Raw genomic sequence first — 20,614 nt, forward strand, 5'->3', positions numbered from 1 at the left:
TCAGTACTGACCCTTTGCCTCATGGGAACAGTTGAGACCGAACTGCAAAGCCATGTCTTCCCTGGACTGGAATCAAGCATCCTAGAACCGGTTTTGGGCATTCAGCCCTCATCCGCCAGGATAGCCTGACTCCAGTTGCGTAGTGAGCACGGGACCCACATCTGAGAATACCCTTTGTGAGAAGTTGGCCTGATATGTGATGCTCACTAATTCTAGTGATCACCTTGTATCATGCCAAGCAACCCTTATGATGATCGGTTGTAAGTCAACCTTATAGACCAGTTATCCTAGTGGTAACGTGGACAAAGCAGTCTTAGGCTAAACTCTGAAAGGCATGTGAAGCCAGCTGTATTACCATACACAACCCCCTTGAATACCACATGAAAAGACACCACACAGATATAAATTGAATATATATATATATTTATTAACTACAAATATCCCCTAAACTCTTTATGAGCACAGAAGCACAAGCGTTAAACAAAACACAGTTTAAAATACACAAAAGTTGCACAATATGGATGAGCCCTAGGGGCCACCTAAACCATATACTACGAAAGTGGTATAAGAGATACCAATCGAAAAGGAAACAGGCCTAGGGCCTTGGGAAATCGCTGGAGCTGTTCGGGACTAGCAGTGACTAAGTCGGGAAAGGCGCGCGGGACTCGGATGCAGTGTTTAAAGTGCACGCACTCACCAATGCAAAGTCTATGGTGCGTAAAAGTTAGTGACCTAGAAAGCTGAAACCTGAGACACAGGCCCTAGAGGTGTGTACCAGTGTGGGAACACCGGCATTGCTGAGTTACCTCATTGGGCATTGGGTCGAAATAGTGTTGGGTTTCGTCACGGTGGTCGATGGTGCTTGGAGCTGAAGATGCTGCAGGCGGCTCAATGTGAAGAGTTCTGGTGGATCCAAGGGTGGATCTGAAGTTGTGAAGACCTGAAAGCAGAGGGGACAATGTCTACCGTGGAACCAGATTGAAACCAGGCGATGTCGGGCGCAAACAGGCGATGAGGTGTAGCTTCTCTCAGCAGCCATGTGGACACAAGGGGGTGAGGACGTCTAGGAGTCGGTCACAAGCTGTCCCACGCAGGCTTCTCGCTGTTGGCGGTGTCGGCAACTTGATTGAATCAAACAGGCCTTGGCTAAGGCAAGCCACTCAGGAATCAAAAAAGGCTTATCACTCGGACTAGCAAGGTCAGAGCGGGTGCTCCTTTTTACAGGAGCGAGGGCAAGTCTGGAGCAACCAGACCCGCAGTGTAGTTTGTCGGTTTCATTTCCAAGATGGCCGCTGAACACGTGGCTAGTGGCCGGGATCGCGTGTCGAGTGGCACGATGCAAAAGGGCCCCACGCAGATCGTGGAGATGCTGGGGGGCTGATCTTCAGTGCAAGGCCTGCTCGGTGGTGGGGGTTCTCAGTCCCCAAAGCACAACGTCGAGGGTGCCTCTGATGCTGTGCAGTCAGCTTTTCAAAGTGTCTTCCAAGAGGTCCGTTCCCACGTCTCTTGGTGCCTCCACGGGTCCCTTCTTTGCAGGGACTGTGGATCGGGCTGTGAGAAGTCTGGGAGTCTGGGTCTTGTCAGGCTCTGGGCTCCGGCTCTGGCGGGAGGCGGCAGCAAAGCAGACATCGAGTTGCTAGTTGGTACCTGTGTTCACAGGGTGGCCACTCCTAGGCCACAAGGGAGATGCTCTTCAGTCTTCTGGGCAGCAAAATGACGAAGTCCAGTCGTCTTCTTCGTTTAAAGTTGATTCAGGATGATCTGAGGTGCTCTGGCACTGCTCCCACTCTTATTCCCAATCTGAGGGGTGGATCACCTGCTAGGTCCCTCCTCTGGGTGGGATCAGGAAGGGGGGCGGTTACACCCCCTTTCCTTTGTCCAGCTCCTTTGCCAGGCCTGGGTCTGGAAAGTCCCAGGACCGGTTTGGACTGGCTTATGCACGGGGACAACTTGTGTGCCCCGGGCATGTCTCAATCTATTCAGCCCTGTCCTACCCAATACACAAAATCCTGTCTGGGGTGGTGCTCGCACCTCCCAAGGCAGGAAACCCTTTGTCCAAGCCTCCCTCGCTGGAAGGACTGCCAGCAGCACGAGGTCAGACTTGTGTCTGTAGTGGCAGAGTCCATTTTGTGACGCTGAGGCTCTGGTTAACTTTAACCGGGGTTAAGGCTACACACATGTCGTGTCCCTCTAGAAGGGTGGAATGCTATCTCCGTCGACAGAACTGTCGAGGGGATAGTATTCCAAATCGTATGACCTTACTCAACATGTTTTGATAAAGCCAAACCAAAGTTAGCATATAACCGCGAGGAATATAATGCACTTAAGAGTATATGGCATGGCAATATCCCGGAACAGCTAAGGGAGTGGTTCCTGACAGCTGCAGACAGGCTCAGCTCATGCTAGAGCACCATCTCACCTATTTCCAAGCACTCTGCCTCCAGGATTGATGAGACCTTCCATAGGAGTGGCTGATAGGAACATATGTGTTCAGTTAAGGTTAGATATAGGGATACTATATCTAAGTAAGAGGTGATTACACCAACTTACCCCAGCTGAGTGATCAGCCAGTTGTGTCAAATATGGAGGCCAGGCCAGGGTTGGCACAATACATGCTGCAGCCCCTGGTAGGCCTTGGAAACACCTATGCCCTGGGTACCTAGGGTACACTGTTACAGGGGCCAATAAGGTGAATAAGTTCCAATTCGTAATGCACCTACGGTGAATTGGCAGTAATTTAGAGAGAGAACAGCAGGCTGTGGGTCTGATTAGCAGGCCCACAGCCACATAAAGTCATAAAACAGTGAAGCAAAAAGCAAAAATTTGGGGTGATCATAGGATAGCAGGCCCTACTCTCCTACACCCTTCCCACTTAGGGCGAACAGCAAAACACACAAGATGATAGACGGAATGTTGCAAAATGACAAAACATTCACCCCCAGTCACATATGTGGGTTTAATCCATTGTTATTTTGCTCACCATGCCACCCAAGTTCAGACATGGCCATATGCAAATCAGTACTGACCCTGGGCCTCATGGGACCAGTCCAGACCAAACTGCCAAGCCATCTCTTCCCTGAACTGGAATCAAGCATCCTAGGACCGGTTGTGAGAAGTTGGCCTGGTATATAATGCTCACTAATTCTTAGTGATCACTTTGTACCATGCCAAGCAACCCTTATGATGATGGTTGTAATTCAACCTTGTAGACCAGTTATCCTAGTGGTAACGTGGACAAAGCAGTCTTAGGCTAAACTCTGAAAGGCATGTGAAGCCAGCTGTTATACCATACACAACCCCCTTGAATACCAAATGAAAGGGACACCACACAGATATATATTGAAAATATATATTGATTTATTAACTATAAAATCCCCTTGACTCTTTATGAGCACAGAAGCACAAGCGTTAAATCACAAGACAGTTTAAAATACACAAAAGTTGCACAATATGGATGAGCCCTAGGGGCCACCTACACCATATACTAAGAAAGTGGTATAAGAGATACCAATAGGAAAGGGAACAGGCCTAGGGCCTTGGGAATCGCTGGAGCTATTCGAGACTAGCTGTGACTAAGTCGGGAAAGGCCCACGGGACTCGGGTGCAGTGTTCAAAGTGCACGCACTTTCCAATGTAAAGTCTATGGTGCGTAAAAAGTACAAAGTTAGAAAGTTAGGAACCTTCCGAGTGACCTAGGGAGCTGAAACTTAAGACACAGGCCCTTGAGATGTGTACCAGTGCAGGAGCACCGGCGGAGCTGAGTTACCTCACCCACAGGAAGCGGGTGCACAGGGTCGATATAGTGTCGGGTTTCGTCACGCTGGTCGATGGTGCTTGGAGCTGAAGATGCTGCAGGCGGCTCGATGTGAAGAGTTCCGGTGGATCCAAGGGTGGATCTGAAGTTGTGAAGACCTGAAAGCAGAGGGGACAATGTTCAAAGTCACTAGCCAGTGACTACCGTGAAACCAGATTGGAACCAGGCGATGTCGGGTGCAAACAGGCATTGTCGGGTAGTTTCTCTCTGCAGCCACGTGGACACCCGGGATCGAGGATGTCCAGGAGTCAGTCACGACCTGTCCCACGCAGGCTTCTCGCTGTTGGCGGTGTCGGCGACCTGATCGAAGCAAACAGGCCTTGGCTAATGCAAGCCACGCAGGAATCAAAAGATGCTCAACACTCGGACCAGCAAGGTCAGAGCGAGTGCTCCTTTTCACAGGAGCTTGGATAGGTCTGGAGCAACCAGACCTGCTGTGTAATTCGTCGGTTTCTTCGCCAAGATGGCCGCTGACCACGTGGCTAGTGGCCGGGATGGCGCGTCGAGTGGCACAATGCAAAAGGGCCCCACGCAGATCGTGGAGATGCTTGGGGGCTGATCTTCGGTGCAAGTGCTGCTCGGTGGTGGGGGTTCTCAGTCCCTAAAGCACAACATCGAGGATGCCTCAGAAGCTGCGCAGTCAGCTTTTCGAGTGTCTTCCAAGAGGTCCGGTCCCACGTCACTCGGTGCCTCCACGGGTCCCTTCTTTGCAGGGACTGTGGATCGGGCTCTGAGAGGTCTGAGAGTCTGGTTCTTGACGGGCTCTGGGCTCGGGCTCCGGCGGGAGGCGGCGGCAAAGCAGACGTCGAGTTGCTGGTTGGTACCTGTGTTCACAGGGTGGCCACTCCTAGGCCACAAGGGAGATTCTCTTCAGTCTTCTGAGCAGCAGAATGTCGAAGTCCAGTCTTCTTCTTTGTTTAAAGTTGATTTCAGGATGATCTGCTGTGCAAAGGCACTGCTCCCACTCTTATTCCCAATCTGAGGGGTGGATCACCTACTAGGTCCCTCCTCTGGGAGGAACCAGGAAGGGGGGCGGTTACACCCCCTTTCCTTTGTCCAGTTCCGCGCCAAGCCTGGGTCTGGAAAGTCCCAGGACCGGTTTGGACTGGCCTATGCCTATTCAGCCCTGTCCTACCCAATACACAAAACCCTGTCTGGGGTGGTGCTCGCACCTCCCAAGGCAGGAAACCCTTTGTCCAGGCCACCATCTGCCGAGTTTCGGTCAGCAGCAGGAGGCCAGACTCGTGTCTGTGGTGGCAGCATCCATTTTGTGATGCTGAGGCTCTGTTTAACTTTAATCGGGGTTAAGGCTACACACATGTCGTGTCCCTCTAGAAGGGTGGAATGCTATCCCCGTCGACAGAACTGTCGAGGGGATAGTATTCCAATTCGTATGACACCTTACTCGACATGTTTTGATAAAGCCAAACCAAAGATAGCATTTAACCGCGAGGATTATAATGCACTTAAGAGTATATGGTATGGCAGTATCCCGGAACAGCTTAGGGAGTGGTTCCAGACAGCTGCAGACAGGCTCAGCTCATGCTAGAGCACCATCTCACATATTTCCAAGCACTCTGCCTCCAGGATTGATGAGGCCTTCCATAGGAGTGGCTGATAGGAACATATGTGTCCAGTTTAGGGTTAGGCACAGGCATACTGTACCTAAGCAAGAGGTGATTACACCAACTTACCGCAGCTGAGTGATCAGCCAGTGTTGTCAAATATGGAGGCCAGGCCAGGGGTGGCACAATACATGCTGCAGCCCCTGGTAGGCCTTGGATGCACCTATGCCCTGGGTACCTAGGGTACACTGTTACAATGGCCAATAAGGTGAACCAGTTCCATTTCGTAATGCACCTAAAGTGCATTGGCAGTAATTTAGAGAGGGAACAGCAGGCTGTGGGTCTGATTAGCAGGCCCAAAGCCACATTAAGTCATAAACCAGTGAAGCAAAAAGCTAAAATTTGGGGTGACCATAGGATAGCAGACCCTACTCTCCTACACCGGTTTCGGGCATTCAGCCCTCATAAGCCAGGATAGCCTGACTCCAGCGGCGTAGTGAGCACGGGACCCACATCTGGGCATACCCTTCCCACTTAGGGCGAACAGCAAAACACACAAGATGATGGATGGAATGTTGCACAATGGCAAAACATTCATCCCTAGTCACAGATCTGGGTTTAATCCATTGTTATTTTGCTCACCACGCCACCCCAGTTCAGACATGGCCATATGCAAATCAATACTGACCCTGTGCCTCATGGGAACAGTCCAGACCAAACTGCCAAGCCATGTCTTTCCTGGACCGGAATCAAGCACCCTAGGACCGGTTTTGGGCATTCAATCGTCATCAGCCAGGATAGCCTGACTCCAGTGGTGTATTGAGCACGGGATCCACATCTGGGCATAGCCTTCCCATTTGGGGCGAACAGCAAAACACTCAAGATGATGGACGGAATGTTGCACAATGGCAAAACATTCACCCCAGTCACAGATCTGAGTTTATTCTATTGTTAATTTGCTCACCACGCCACCCCAGTTCAGTCATGGCCATATGCAAATCATTACTGACCCTGTGCCTCATGGGAACAGTCCAGACCGAACTGCCAAGCCATGTCTTCCCTGGACCGGAATCAAGCATCCTAGGACCGGTTTCGGGCATTCAGCCTTCATCAGACAGGATAGCCTGACTCCAGTGGCGTAGTGAGCCCGGGACCTGCATATGGGCATACTCTTCCCACTTAGGGAACAGCAAAACACACAAGATGATGGATGGAATGTTGCACAATGGCAAAACATTCACCCCCAGTCACAGATCTGGGTTTAATCCATCGTTATTTTGCTCACCACTCCAACTTAGTTCAGACATGGCCATATGCAAATCAGTACTGACCCTGTGCCTCATGGGAAAAAATCAAGAGCGAACTGCCAAGCCATGTCTTCCCTGGACCGGAATCAAGCATCCTAGGACCGGTTTCGGGCATTCAGCCCTCATCAGCCAGGATAGCCTGACTCTAGTGGCGTAGTGAGCACGGGGCCCACGTTTTGGCATTCCCTTCCCACTTTGGTCGAACAGCAAAACACACAAGATGATGGATGGAATGTTGCATAATGGCAAAACATTCATCCCTAGTCACAGATCTGGGTTTAATCCATTGTTATTTTGCTCACCACGCCACCCCAGTTCAGACATGGCCATATGCAAATCAGGACTGACCCAGTGCCTCATGTGAACAGTCCAGACGGAACTGCAAAGCCATGTCTTCGCTGGACTGGAATCAAATATCCTAGGACCGGTTTCGGGCATTCAGCTCTCATCAGCCAGGATAGCCTCACTCCAGTGGCTTAGTGAGCATGCAACCGATGTCTGGGCATATCCTTCCATCGTAGGGCAAAGGAAAAAACACACAAGATGATGGACGGAATGTTGCACAATGGCAAAACATTCACCCCCAGTCACAGATTTGAATTCATCGTTATTTTGCTCACCACGCCACCCCAGTTCAGACATGGCCATATGCAAATCAATGCTGACCCTGTGCCTCATGGGAACAGTCCAGACCGAACTGCCAAGCCATGTCTTCCCTTGACTGGAATCAAGCACCCTAGGACCGGTTTCGGGCATTCAGCCCTCATCAGCCAGGATAGCCTGACTCCAGTGGCGTAGTGAGCATGGGATCCACGTCTGGGCATACCCTTCCCACTTAGGGCGAACAGAAAAACACACAAGGTGATGGACGGAATGTCGCACAATGGCAAAAAATTGACCCTCAGTCACAGATCTAAGTTTAATCCATTGTTAATTTGCACACCTCGCCACCCCAGTTTAGACATGGCCATATGCAAATCAGTACTGACCCTGTGCCTCATGGGAACAGTCCAGACCGAACTGCCAAGCCATGTCTTCCCTGGACCAAAATCAAGCATCCGAGGACTGGTTTCGGGCATTCAGCCCTCATCAGCCAGAATAGCCGGACTCCAGTGCGTAGTGAGCATGGGATCCACATCTGGGCATAGCCTTCCCACTTAGGGTGCACAGCAAAACACAGAAGAGGATGGACGGAAGGTTGCACAATAGCAAAACATTCACCCCCGGTCACAGACATGAGTTTAATCCATCGTTAATTTGCTCACCACGCCACCCCAGTTCAGACATGGCCAGAAGCAAATCAGTACTGACCCTGTAGAAAATTAGAAATATGGATGTACATAAGCAACGTTCATTTCCCTTTTCCCACTCCTCTCCCTGCATACACCATGAATACCGTAAAGCATTTGACTGCATCACTCTGCCAGCAAAGGCCTGTACCCATGTGTACATGACAGCCATTTTAGGCACCCTAGCCTTTTGCCCGCCTAAGATTAGAAACACCGGCTTCCTCTCTGCGCGTATTTGAAACCCCCCCTCTCTCTCACATGCATAAACCATGAAACCCTCTCCCTCTGCGCGACCCTGCCCTGAAAGGCAGCCCTTCTGCTTGACCCACGCAAACCCCCCCATTCCCTCTTGAAGAGGCCACCTTCGCCCCAGCTGACATAGCCCTCCCCAGCTGCACCTGACTATCGCCGCTCTCTCATGCATGAGTCATAAGACCTCTCTCTCTGTGCGACTCTGTCCCTGTGCACACCCTGGCTCCCCCTTCCCCTTCTCCCTCGCACGGGCAAGTCATAAACCTTCTTCTGCAGGACCCTGTCCTTGGAAGCCACGGCCGCGCCTGACCAACACCTCCTTTCCTTCCATGAATGCCCCTCTATTGACAAGCCCTCCCTCCGCACTCAATTGTCCACGCGGCATGAATACTACTCCTTTGATGACCCCTTCCCCCGAGTCCGACTGACCACACATGTCCGAGGCCATCGCCTAAAGCCAGGAGATACCATTTACTGCCCTTTTTTTGTATGAAGTCACTCCTCTTCAAAGGACCCACTATTGATCCTGGCCACCCCACCCCCTGGGCTATGATCAGGCGCACACATCCTAAACAGTTGACGGAACACTCAGCTGCGTGATTGCCCTCCCCTCTTATCAGCAGGTCAAGGGTCCCTATTGTGAACACATGTGGGGTAGGATTGACACGAGGATTATGGGGATGTCTTTTCTTTGTTTCACAATGCTGTGATTGTAATGCCAAGTGTTTTGTAAAGTATAAAAGACGGAGTCTCAGCTCACTTGTTAGAGCACCTCCCGATGGCACCTTGTTTCGTGTCTGAAATGACAGGCTCTCCTCATGAGAAATAAATCCTGTTCTTGTGATTCCTGCTCCCAGCGCCCGTCTCTTTATTTGGTAACTATTCAGAATGGGAACTAAGAGGCGACTTGCGCCAGCAGCCATACGGGCATCGATACTAGTATGGAAACGCACATTTCTACAATTGGCGTCCCAACGCGGGTTCCATCAGTGACATAAGGTCCAATGAGAGAGATCCAGACGATGAGGTGAACATCTAAATGATCGGAGTATACCTGCCTTGAGAGGGCCCTCGTCCGGCTGCCGATTGAATGAACTTCACCAATTCTGAACGGACCTCTCTCGAGTGACCCACTGTCCTGACTGGAATCCCACAGGATTGCCGCGGTAAAATCATGGAGTAAGAGAACGATCGGGCGCTGGAAGGAGGAAGGCGAAGAACTGCCCACACGGTCCGGTCCGGGTAAGGTCGCGTAAATGCGACAAATTGTGAAATAATTGTTTGGTTTGGATAATACTAGTATTACTCTTTTGATTGGTACCTCTGGAGATTCACCGTCCGCAAACGGAGAAACAACAGGCTCTCCCTTTGCAAGCAGTGAAGGATAGGTAACGCTGACTTTTGTCCCCGTTGTAATCCGTCGTGCCTATCTTCCTTCCCCACTGTTTCCCGAACTGTTGTTCGTGGATTATTGTCTGGAGATTCTTTGTCTGCAAACAGGGAAGAACAAGGTCTCTCTCTGCAGGTAGAGAAAGAGTGGGTAACGCAAACCTTTTCGCACCCACTTATTCTCCCCACTGATTGTTTGATTGACCGAACATTGATTGTTCGGTATTGGTTCTTTTGAGGTATTCACCGCCTGCAAACAACGGAGAATAGAAATATTCTGTCTAGTCTTTGCCCGCCGTGATAAGATAGGTAGTGCAGACTTTTGTCCCCATTGTAATCCGTCATGCCTATCTTCTCCCCACTGATTGGTAGCCTGTTTAGCCCGGACCGCTTATTAGAGTTGAACCATCCAGCTCCACTGGAGGGCACACCTAATAAGGACCTGTTCATTAAGTGTGGACTAGTCGCTATAGCTTATAATAGGTTATGGCATAAAAATACAAGAAAAGGAGTTGAGCGAAATCAGTAGGCCACTGAGGAGTTATCAACTTTCCTAAAAATAAAATAAGAAACGTTAGAAATAACCCGTAATAAGAAACATAAAAATGGCGAGGGAAGACAAGCTTGACACCAAGGCAAGCCACGAGGTAGCTAGGTTCCGTCGCCTATTCCTGCCCTAAACATGTCTGCCTCATTGCCCACCACGCCCAAATAACGGTCACATGAAATAGATACAAATCAATAGGTACCTACCCCCATTCCGGAAACTCCCGAAGTGCCACAGGTCCGCGGTTACGCCCATCCGGTAGGCGAGGCCTCGAGGCAATCGGGGCTCGCCTGGCCGCAGACGGAAGGGGAGGCTGTGGGGCGGACGGCCCAGAAAACCGTGATGGCCTCTCCTTCTCTCCTCTTCTGCTGCCCTGCAGGCCACGAGGGGGGGGCTGTCTTGCCTCAGCCACCGACCACCCCCCCCCCTCTGTCTCTCGCCTGGTCCGGCCCGCGAAGAAGGCCGAAGCCAAAGCGAGAACGGCGGCGCTTACAGGTAGTCCCGCCACATGTCACATTCCCGGATAGTGACAGGTAGTCCCGCCACATGTCGACGCCTGGACAAGCGCAGGTAGTCCCGCCACATGCCGACGCCTGGATAGTTTCAAGTAGTCCCGCCACATGTCAACCCCTGGAGAGTTGGAGGTAGTCCCGCCACATGTCAAAAAGGGGGGGCTGTCTTGCCTCAGCCACCGACCCCCCCCCCCATCTTCAATAGCCGGCACGGCCAATATCGAAACGGCGGAGCCGAGGATCGGCGAGGGGTCGCTGGAAGGGGGAGGTGGCGCGAACGAGCCTCCCCCACCTCCCTCCAGGTGGAGGCTTCCAGCGACACCCCAACGCTCTTACTTAAAGAAGGGTCCACATCGAAAAGCGGTCTTCTGCCCGGGGCGGGCACACGCCCCATGCCTTCTCTCCTCAACTTTGAAGATTCTATGAGAGCCGGGGGGGCCCCCCGACCCCTCTGCATGGGTGCCCCCGTCCCCCTCACTGGGACCCGCGACATCGACACACTCCTGCCGGCGCCAGCCTCAGTTTGGAAATGGCTAAAACACAGCCAAGGTACAGACTTGTTCAGTTCCGGTGGAACACCAGAATGACCCGGTAGGAAAATTGTTGTTGCCCTCCCCACTCTTTTGACTGATGGTCCATTTGTTAGACTGTTACCAAATTGCAAAAAAGTTTTTTGAATTGCCAACGGAAGGTTCTGGTCCAACCATGAGTCGTTGGAGACATTCCGACTATGCCGGAACCTGCCTGACCTCGCCCAAAATGGCGCCGATACACGAAACGAAAACTTTCGAACTCCCTGTTCACCTGGATTGCTCGAATAGTGATGCTCTGAGATATGTATGCATTTTTGGACAATGAAAGTCGATAGGATGGATAGTGATAATGTGCTTAGAGAAGAAAGCAATACAGATATTGATCATGTGTTTGGACGATGAACTGATTTAGGGTGGGTACTTATTATGAATGGGAACAATGAATTGGTGTAATTTAGACAGTGAACGAGCATCTGGCTAATGAATTAATGAATTAATTGAAAACTGAATCCTTGACATGCATCATGCTTGCTCTGTAGTAAAGTTTTATACGATTTTATTTCACTGCCGCACTTTATGCAATGAACTGCCATCAACTTCGTTCTTCTTATGTACAGATCCAATCTGCTCCGTGGCCGGTCCACTGGGTTATAGGCCTGTATTTATACACCAGCACTTTTTTATTAAAGGTATTTTTGAAAACGAAAGCATAGTTGTAGCGGTTGCATTAATGAGTTTTGAATGTATTACTACTGTGAGCAACGAGAAAGTATGATGAAGGCTGAAGGTTAAAAAGGACCCGATATTTAGCAGCTACATTATGTGTCACAGGCAGCCGGAAAAGTGTTTTAGAAGCCTTAAAGCGACACCACAAAAATGCCACCTGACCGCCACCCTTGCACCCAACCAAAAGGGGTTACGACCAAGTAACTCATGTAGATACGCAGATCGTCAGTGATTATCAATCTGACATTTCTGGTCCCTCTAGGCTTAAACGCTGAGATGGCAAAGAAATGCACTACGTGGAGATAGGTCGAGTATGTGGTAGGTAAAAACATTTCCGGATTACTGCATGCTGATGTGGTTTGAATGCTGCCCCCCCCACCCTCTTCTTTCTCCTCCCTTCTGCAGGTCACGTCGGAACGTCGGCTGAAGTATGGGAGGACGATGACCGAACCACCGACGAGAAAGGGAAGAAGGGAATATGAGCATGGTCCTTATGACAATAAGTTTTTAAAAGACGTAGACTTGACATGACTGTTCCTCCTTAGAACATAGCGACTGGGAGGATGGACTGACATAGAGACTTGACGGGTACTGTATGACGAAAAATTGACTCGAAATAACACGTTAGAGATTGTAACTAGACGTTTGACTAGGTAGGGAAAGGACAAAAGAAAAGTGCACGGGTAAGGGTTACCAAGACTGCACCCATCTGGGAAGTTAGAAATGTTGCTGATGTTCAAAATGTACTGCCCCCCTTCTCACACTCTTATAGACCTAGCCAAGCTGCCCGACTGTTCTCCCGATCAATACTTGCCGTTGCCTCAGCCTGAAGAACTTCCCCACCAAAGGAAGAAACTGGAGAATGGTTTAAAATCCAACCATGGGTAAATAGCGCGACCAGGTTCATTTCTGATCGACTAACTAAGGTGTGAGTATTGGCCATTGAGAGCACTCGAAGAGATAACAAGCGAGAGGGAAAAGGAGGGAAAAGGAGGGAAAGGTAGAAAGAGCTAAGCACGTAGGTAGATAGGATAGTAAAAGATAAATAGGATATAAAAAATATAGATCTTGTTGGCCAACTATTGCTTTCTGTTTTGTTGTGAATGTCTTATATATGTAATACATGTACTGTCTTCCTTCGTCTGAGTTTGCGTGTGTGTGTGCTGTAGGGGTTTGTGTTCTTTCTTTGTTTACGTCTCTCCGTTACCTGACCCCCTACTGTTCTGTGTTATGAACGCACTAAAAGACCTATTTTTGTACACGTCTCTCCCTTTCTCTATCTCTCTCCCTCACTCTATCTCTCTCCCTCACTCTGTCTCTCTCTCTCTCTCTCTCTCACTCTCTCTCTTTCTCTCTCTCTCTCTCTCTCTCTCTCTCTTTCTCTCTATCTCTCTCTCTCTCTCTCTACATGTCATGCGTGTACCAAATGGCTCATTTAGATTGCGGACGACTCTCGATATATGAGAGTCTCCTTATTTCTTCTTCCTTTTTATGGTAAAATCGTGCCTCGCAGGCACCAGTCGGATTGGATAATTATTGAACGCGAAGGTGTTCAGCGAAATTTACCGAAAACTGAAATGATTGTATATCGCCATATTACTACCTCTCCTTTCTGCAAAATGAATGAACTCGAATTGGCTGAGAAGGAAAGGACAGGTAAGACGACTAAGGTCCCCCAATCTGGCCTTTATAGGGGAACTGTATGTCAATGGCACCCTATTTTTCTGTTCATCAGAGACGAACGCCAACGTCCAGATTGACCCCCAATGCCCAGATTGCCCCACCCCCCTTTCTTTTTGCACCCAAGCGCGAGCGCCCGAAGCATCCCCGCCCCATTTGATAGACCCCAGTTGCTGTCCCGGGTATAAACATGATGACCATGAGCGACTGTCGTCCCTCAAGAAAAACCTGTTTTACCTGACTCTCGATGATAGCGCCCCCGCCCTGTTTGGAAGGGTTAGCCAGCCTTGAAGGGAAATGTTAGACTGATAAAGGCTTGGGTTTGAAAGGCAAGTCTACACTGAAAGTTCCAAAATGTTGAAATTGGTGAAATGCGCAGTTGATGGGAATATTATTTCTATAAATTTATGCCATGAATAGACGACGAATACCCTTGGCATGAACACAGTAGGAATGTTGACATATGCACTGCTTGGTAATAGACCTCTGACTGTGACCGATGAGCGTATCTCCCAAGTGCGCAGGATTGAGGGAGGAATTCACCTGCATAAATGACTTCTTCTGTCAGTTCTCTAAAAACTTGTTTTGTACCTATTCAAAGATTTGCGATCACCGGAGGAGAAGGGTCGGACGTGCCTGGCTGCAGATCTTGAGATACATGCGACCTCGACCAAAGGTGGAGCTGCAGAGCGACAAGATACGGGACGAGACAGCAATTTCAAACGTGGAAAATGAAAATTGACGGGCTGCCCTGAAGCCCTCCGTCTGCTAAACCCACGTGTGCCTGGAGTCTCCGTCCCCCTTCTTTGGGCCCGATTGATGGGCCTGCCTGCTTGTTATCCTTTGCTCCCCTGGTCCCTTTTGTGTGTCCCAAGAACTCTGACCCAACTCCACTCTCTCTCCTATCGACTATTTGAACCACACGCACCCTCTTTTCCCCGTGACTTGTTGCCAAAAGGAATAACTGCATTCAAATGGGAATAGGGTGTTGCCACAGAAATATAGGTGCCGAGCATAAGGCGCCGCCAAACGGATTGTTTAGGAAACAGGACTGTGGTCTAACAGCAGAGGACTGACCGCACCCTGCAACGTGTAAGGATAAATCCGAGCTGGGCCTATAGCTCCACCGCCGGTGCTCAACAGCGCCAACAAAAGGACACGGACTAGAGCCTACCAGTGATGGCTCACTACTAAAAAGACACTGTGACGAAGAGATCTTGTGTATTGAAGTGAATTCCGCCCTCAACTACTTGGTCAAAATGTTCATTGGTCACATTTTTAAGTCAGAAACATTTATGCTATGTAGTGCTTTGAAATAACAGGAACTCGACAAATGTAATCTCCTATGTGCTGCATTCTGCCAAACACATCAACTGTCCATGATTATATGCCATATGTTAGTATTGACAAATGCTAATTCTTCGACCGCACCTGTTTATATGTACCCTCATCGATTACGAAAATGAACTTTGCTATGTAAAAAGGGGCGACTGTAGAAAATTAGAAATATGGATGTACATAAGCAACGTTCATTTCCCTTTTCCCACTCCTCTCCCTGCATACACCATGAATACCGTAAAGCATTTGACTGCATCACTCTGCCAGCAAAGGCCTGTACCCATGTGTACATGACAGCCATTTTAGGCACCCTAGCCTTTTGCCCGCCTAAGATTAGAAACACCGGCTTCCTCTCTGCGCGTATTTGAAACCCCCCCTCTCTCTCACATGCATAAACCATGAAACCCTCTCCCTCTGCGCGACCCTGCCCTGAAAGGCAGCCCTTCTGCTTGACCCACGCAAACCCCCCCATTCCCTCTTGAAGAGGCCACCTTCGCCCCAGCTGACATAGCCCTCCCCAGCTGCACCTGACTATCGCCGCTCTCTCATGCATGAGTCATAAGACCTCTCTCTCTCTGCGACTCTGTCCCTGTGCACACCCTGGCTCCCCCTTCCCCTTCTCCCTCGCACGGGCAAGTCATAAACCTTCTTCTGCAGGACCCTGTCCTTGGAAGCCACGGCCGCGCCTGACCAACACCTCCTTTCCTTCCATGAATGCCCCTCTATTGACAAGCCCTCCCTCCGCACTCAATTTTCCACGCGGCATGAATACTACTCCTTTGATGACCCCTTCCCCCGAGTCCGACTGACCACACATGTCCGAGGCCATCGCCTAAAGCCAGGAGATACCATTTACTGCCCTTTTTTTGTATGAAGTCACTCCTCTTCAAAGGACCCACTATTGATCCTGGCCACCCCACCCCCTGGGCTATGATCAGGCGCACACATCCTAAACAGTTGACGGAACACTCAGCTGCGTGATTGCCCTCCCCTCTTATCAGCAGGTCAAGGGTCCCTATTGTGAACACATGTGGGGTAGGATTGACACGAGGATTATGGGGATGTCTTTTCTTTGTTTCACAATGCTGTGATTGTAATGCCAAGTGTTTTGTAAAGTATAAAAGACGGAGTCTCAGCTCACTTGTTAGAGCACCTCCCGATGGCACCTTGTTTCGTGTCTGAAATGACAGGCTCTCCTCATGAGAAATAAATCCTGTTCTTGTGATTCCTGCTCCCAGCGCCCGTCTCTTTATTTGGTAACTATTCAGAATGGGAACTAAGAGGCGACTTGCGCCAGCAGCCATACGGGCATCGATACTAGTATGGAAACGCACATTTCTACAATCCTGTGCCTCATGGGAACAGTCCAGACCAAACTGCCAAGCCATGTCTTCCCTGGTCCGGAATCAAGCATCCTAGGACCGGATTTGGGCATTCAGCCCTCATCAGCCAAGATAGTCTGACTCCAGTGCCATAGTGAGCACGAGGCCCACGTTTTGGCATTCCCTTCCCACTTAGGTCGAACAGCAAAACACACAATATGATGGACGGAATGAAGCACAATGGCAAAGCATTCACCCCCAGTCACAGATCTGGGTTTAATCCATTATTATTTTGCTCACCATGCCACCTCAGTTCAGACATGGCCATATGCAAATCAATACTGACCCTATGCCTCATGGGAACAGTCCAGACCTAACTGCCAAGCCATGTCTTCCCTTGACCGGAAGCAAGCACCCTAGGACCTGTTTCGGGCATTCAGCCCTCATCAGCCAGGATAGCCTGACTCCAGTGGCGTAGTGAGCACGGGACCTACGTCTGGGCATACCCTTCCCACTTAGGGCGAACAGCAAAACACACTAGATGATGGATGGAATGTTGCACAATGGCAAAACATGCACCCCCAGTCACAGATCTGGGTTTAATCCATCGTTATTTTGCTCACCACACCACCCCAGTTCAGACATGGCCATATGCAAATCAGTACTGACCCTGTGCCTCATGGGAACAGTCCAGACAGAACTGCCAAGCCATCTCTTCCCTGGACTGGAATCAAGCATCCTAGGACTGGTTTCGGGCATTCAGCCCTCATCAACCAGGATAGCCTGACTCCAGTGGTGTAGTGAGCACGGGACCTGTATCTGGGCATACCCTTCCCACTTAGGGCGAACAGCAAAACACACAAGATGATGGACGGAATGTTGCACAATGGCAAAACATTCACCCCAAGTCACAGATCTGGGATTCATCTATCATTATTTTGCTCACCACGCCACCCCAGTTCAGACATGGCCATATGCAAATCAGTACTGAACCTGTGCCTCATGGGAACAGTCCAGGTTAAACTGCCAAGCCATGCCTTCCTTGGATTGGAATCAAGCATCCTAGAACCAGTTTCGGGCATTCAGCCCTTATCAGCCAGGATAGTCTGACTCCAGTGGCGTAGTGAGCACGGAGCCCACGTCTGGGCATTCCCTTCCCACTTAGGGCAAACAGCAAAACACACAAGATGATGGACGGAATGTTGCACATTGACAAAACATTCACCGCAGTCACGGATCTGAGTTTAATCCATTGTTAATTTGCTCACCACGCCACCCCAGTTCAGACATGGCCATATGCAAATCAGTACTGACCCTGTGCCTCATGGTAACAGTCCGGACCGAAGTGCCAAGCCATGTCTTCCCTGGACCGGAATCAAGCATCCTAGGAAAGGTTTCGGGCATTCAGCCCTCATCAGCCAGGATAGCCTGACTCCAGAGGCGTAGTGAGCACGGGATCTGCATCTGGGCATATCCTTCCCACTTAGGGCGAACAGCAAAACACACAAGATGATGGATGGAATGTTGCACAATGGCAAAACATTCACCCCCAGTCACAGATCTGGGTTTAATCCATCGTTATTTTGCTCACCACTGCACCCTAGTTCAGACATGGCCGTATGCACATCAGTACTGACCCTGTGCCTCATGGGAAAAAATCCAGAGCGAACTTCCAAGCCATGCCTTCCTTGGACTGGAATCAAGCATCCTAGAACCGGTTTCGGGCATTCAGCCCTCATCAGCCAGGATAGCCTGACTCCAGTGGCGTAGTGAGCACGGGACGTACGTCTGGGCGTACCCTTCCCACTTAGGGCGAACAGCAAAACACACTAGATGATGGATGGAATGTTGCACAATGACAAAACATTCACCCCCAGTCACAGATCAGGGTTTAATCCATCGTTATTTTGCTCACCACGCCACCCCAGTTCAGACATGGCCATATGCAAATCAGTTCTGACCCTGTGCCTCCTGGGAACAGTTCAGACCAAACTGCTAAGCCATGTCTTCCCTGGACTGAAATCAAGCATTCTAGGACCGGTTTCGGGCATTCAGCCCTCATCAGCCAGGATAGCCTGACTCCAGTGGCGTAGTGAGCATGGGACCCCCATCTGGGCATACCCTTCCCACTTAGGGCAAACAGCAAAACACACAAGATGATGGACGGAATGTTGCACAAATGCAAAACATTCACCCCCAGTCACAGATCTGGGTTTCATCCATCATTATTTTGCTCACCACGCCACCTCTGTTCAGACATGGTCATATGCAAATCAGTACTGACCATGTGCCTCTTTGGAACAGTCCAGACCGAACTGCCAAGCAATGTCTTCCCTGCACTGGAATCAAGCATCCTAGGACTGGTTTTCGGCATTCAGCCTTCATAAGCCAGGATAGTCTGACTCCAGTGGCGTAGTGAGCACGGGGCCCACGTCTGGGCATTCCATTCCCACTTAGGGCGAACAGCAAAACACACAAGATGATGGACGGAATGTTGCACAATGGCAAAATATTCACCCCCAGTCACAGATCTGGGTTTAATCCATCGTTATTTTGCTCACCACGCCACCCCAGTTCAGACATGGCCATATGCAAATCAGTACTGACCCTAGGCCTCATTGGAACAGTCCAGACCGAAGTGCCAAGCTATGTCTTCCCTGGACCGGAATCAAGCATCCTAGGAAAGGTTTTCGGCATTCAGCCCTCATCAGCCAGGATAGCCTGACTCCAGTGGCGTAGTGAGCACGGGACCTGCATCTGGGCATACCCTTCCCACTTAGGGCGAACAGCAAAACACACAAGATGATGGATGGAATGTTGCACAATGGCAAAACATTCACCCCAGTCACAGATCTGGGTTTAATCCATCGTTATTTTGCTCACCCTAGTTCAGACATGGCCATATGCAAATCAGTACTGACCCTGTGCCTCATGGGAAAAAATCCAGAGCGAACTGCCAAGCCATGCCTTCCTTGGACCGGAATCAAGCATCCTAGAACCGGTTTCGGGCATTCAGCCCTCATCAGCCAGGATAGCCTGACTCCAGTGGCATAGTGAGCACAGGACCTACGTCTGGGCATACCCTTCCCACTTAGGGCGAACAGCAAAATACACAAGATGATGGACGGAATGTTGCACAAAGGCAAAACATTCACCCCCAGTCACAGATCTGGGTTTAATCCATCGTTATTTTGCTCACCACGCCACCCCAGTTCAGACATGGCCATATGCAAATCCGTTCTGACCCTGTGCCTCATGGGAACAGTTCAGACCGAACTGCCAAGCCATGTCTTCCCTGGCCTGGAATCAAGCAACCTAGGACCGGTTTCGGGCATTCAGCCCTCATCAGCCAGGATAGTCTGACTCTAGTTGCGTAGTGAGCAAGGGACCCGCATCTGGGCATACCCTTCCCACTTAGGGCAAACAGCAAAACACACAAGATGATGGACGGAATGTTGCACATTGGCAAAACATTCACCCCAAGTCACAGATCTGGGTTTCATCCATCATTATTTTGCTCACCACGCCACCCCTGTTCAGACATGGTCATATGCAAATCAGTACTGACCCTGTGCCTCATTGGACCAGTCCAGACCGAACTGCCAAGCAATGTCTTCCCTGGACCAGAATCATGCATCGTAGGACCGGTTTTCGGCATTCAGCCCTCATCAGCCAGGATAGTCTAACTCCAGTGGCGTAGTGAGCACGGGGCCCACGTCTGGGCATTCCCTTCCCACTTAGGGCGAACAGCAAAACACACAAGATGATGGACGGAATGTTACACAATGGCAAAACATTCACCCCCAGTCATAGATCTGGGTTTAATCCATCGTTATTTTGATCACCACGCCACCCCAGTTCAGACATGGCCATATGCAAATCATTACTGACCCTGTGCCTCATGGGAACAGTCCAGACCGAACTGCCAAGCCATGTCTTCCCTGGACCGGAATCAAGCATCCTAGGACCGGTTTCGGGCATTCAGCCTTCATCAGACAGGATAGCCTGACTCCTGTGGCGTAGTGAGCCCGGGACCTGCATATGGGCATACCCTTCCCACTTAGGGAACAGCAAAAGACACAAGATGATTTATGGAATGTTGCACAATGGCAAAACATTCACCCCCAGTCACAGATCTGGGTTTAATCCATCGTTATTTTGCTCACCACTCCAACTTAGTTCAGACATGGCCATATGCAAATCAGTACTGACCCTGTGCCTCATGGGAAAAAATCCAGAGCGAGCTGCCAAGCCATGTCTTCCCTGGACCGGAATCAAGCATCCTAGGACCGGTTTCGGGCATTCAGCCCTCATCAGCCAGGATAGCCTGACTCTAGTGG

General features: G+C 50.1%; 1 protein-coding gene across 1 annotated transcript in view; it reads right to left on the reverse strand.

The window, feature by feature from the left end:
• The window catches only part of LOC147709565 (uncharacterized), a 788,508-nt gene that overhangs the window by 193,921 nt on the left and 573,973 nt on the right, over positions 1–20,614 (reverse strand). Inside the window, exon 5 of the mRNA XM_086926047.1 lies at positions 16,254–16,269. Within this exon, the coding sequence (XP_086782173.1) occupies positions 16,254–16,269 (16 nt within the window). The remainder of the gene's footprint in view (positions 1–16,253; positions 16,270–20,614) is intronic.

The sequence above is a fragment of the Lissotriton vulgaris genome, chromosome 6 (genome assembly GCF_964263255.1).
Source record: "Lissotriton vulgaris chromosome 6, aLisVul1.2, whole genome shotgun sequence".
NCBI lineage: Eukaryota > Metazoa > Chordata > Amphibia > Caudata > Salamandridae > Lissotriton > Lissotriton vulgaris.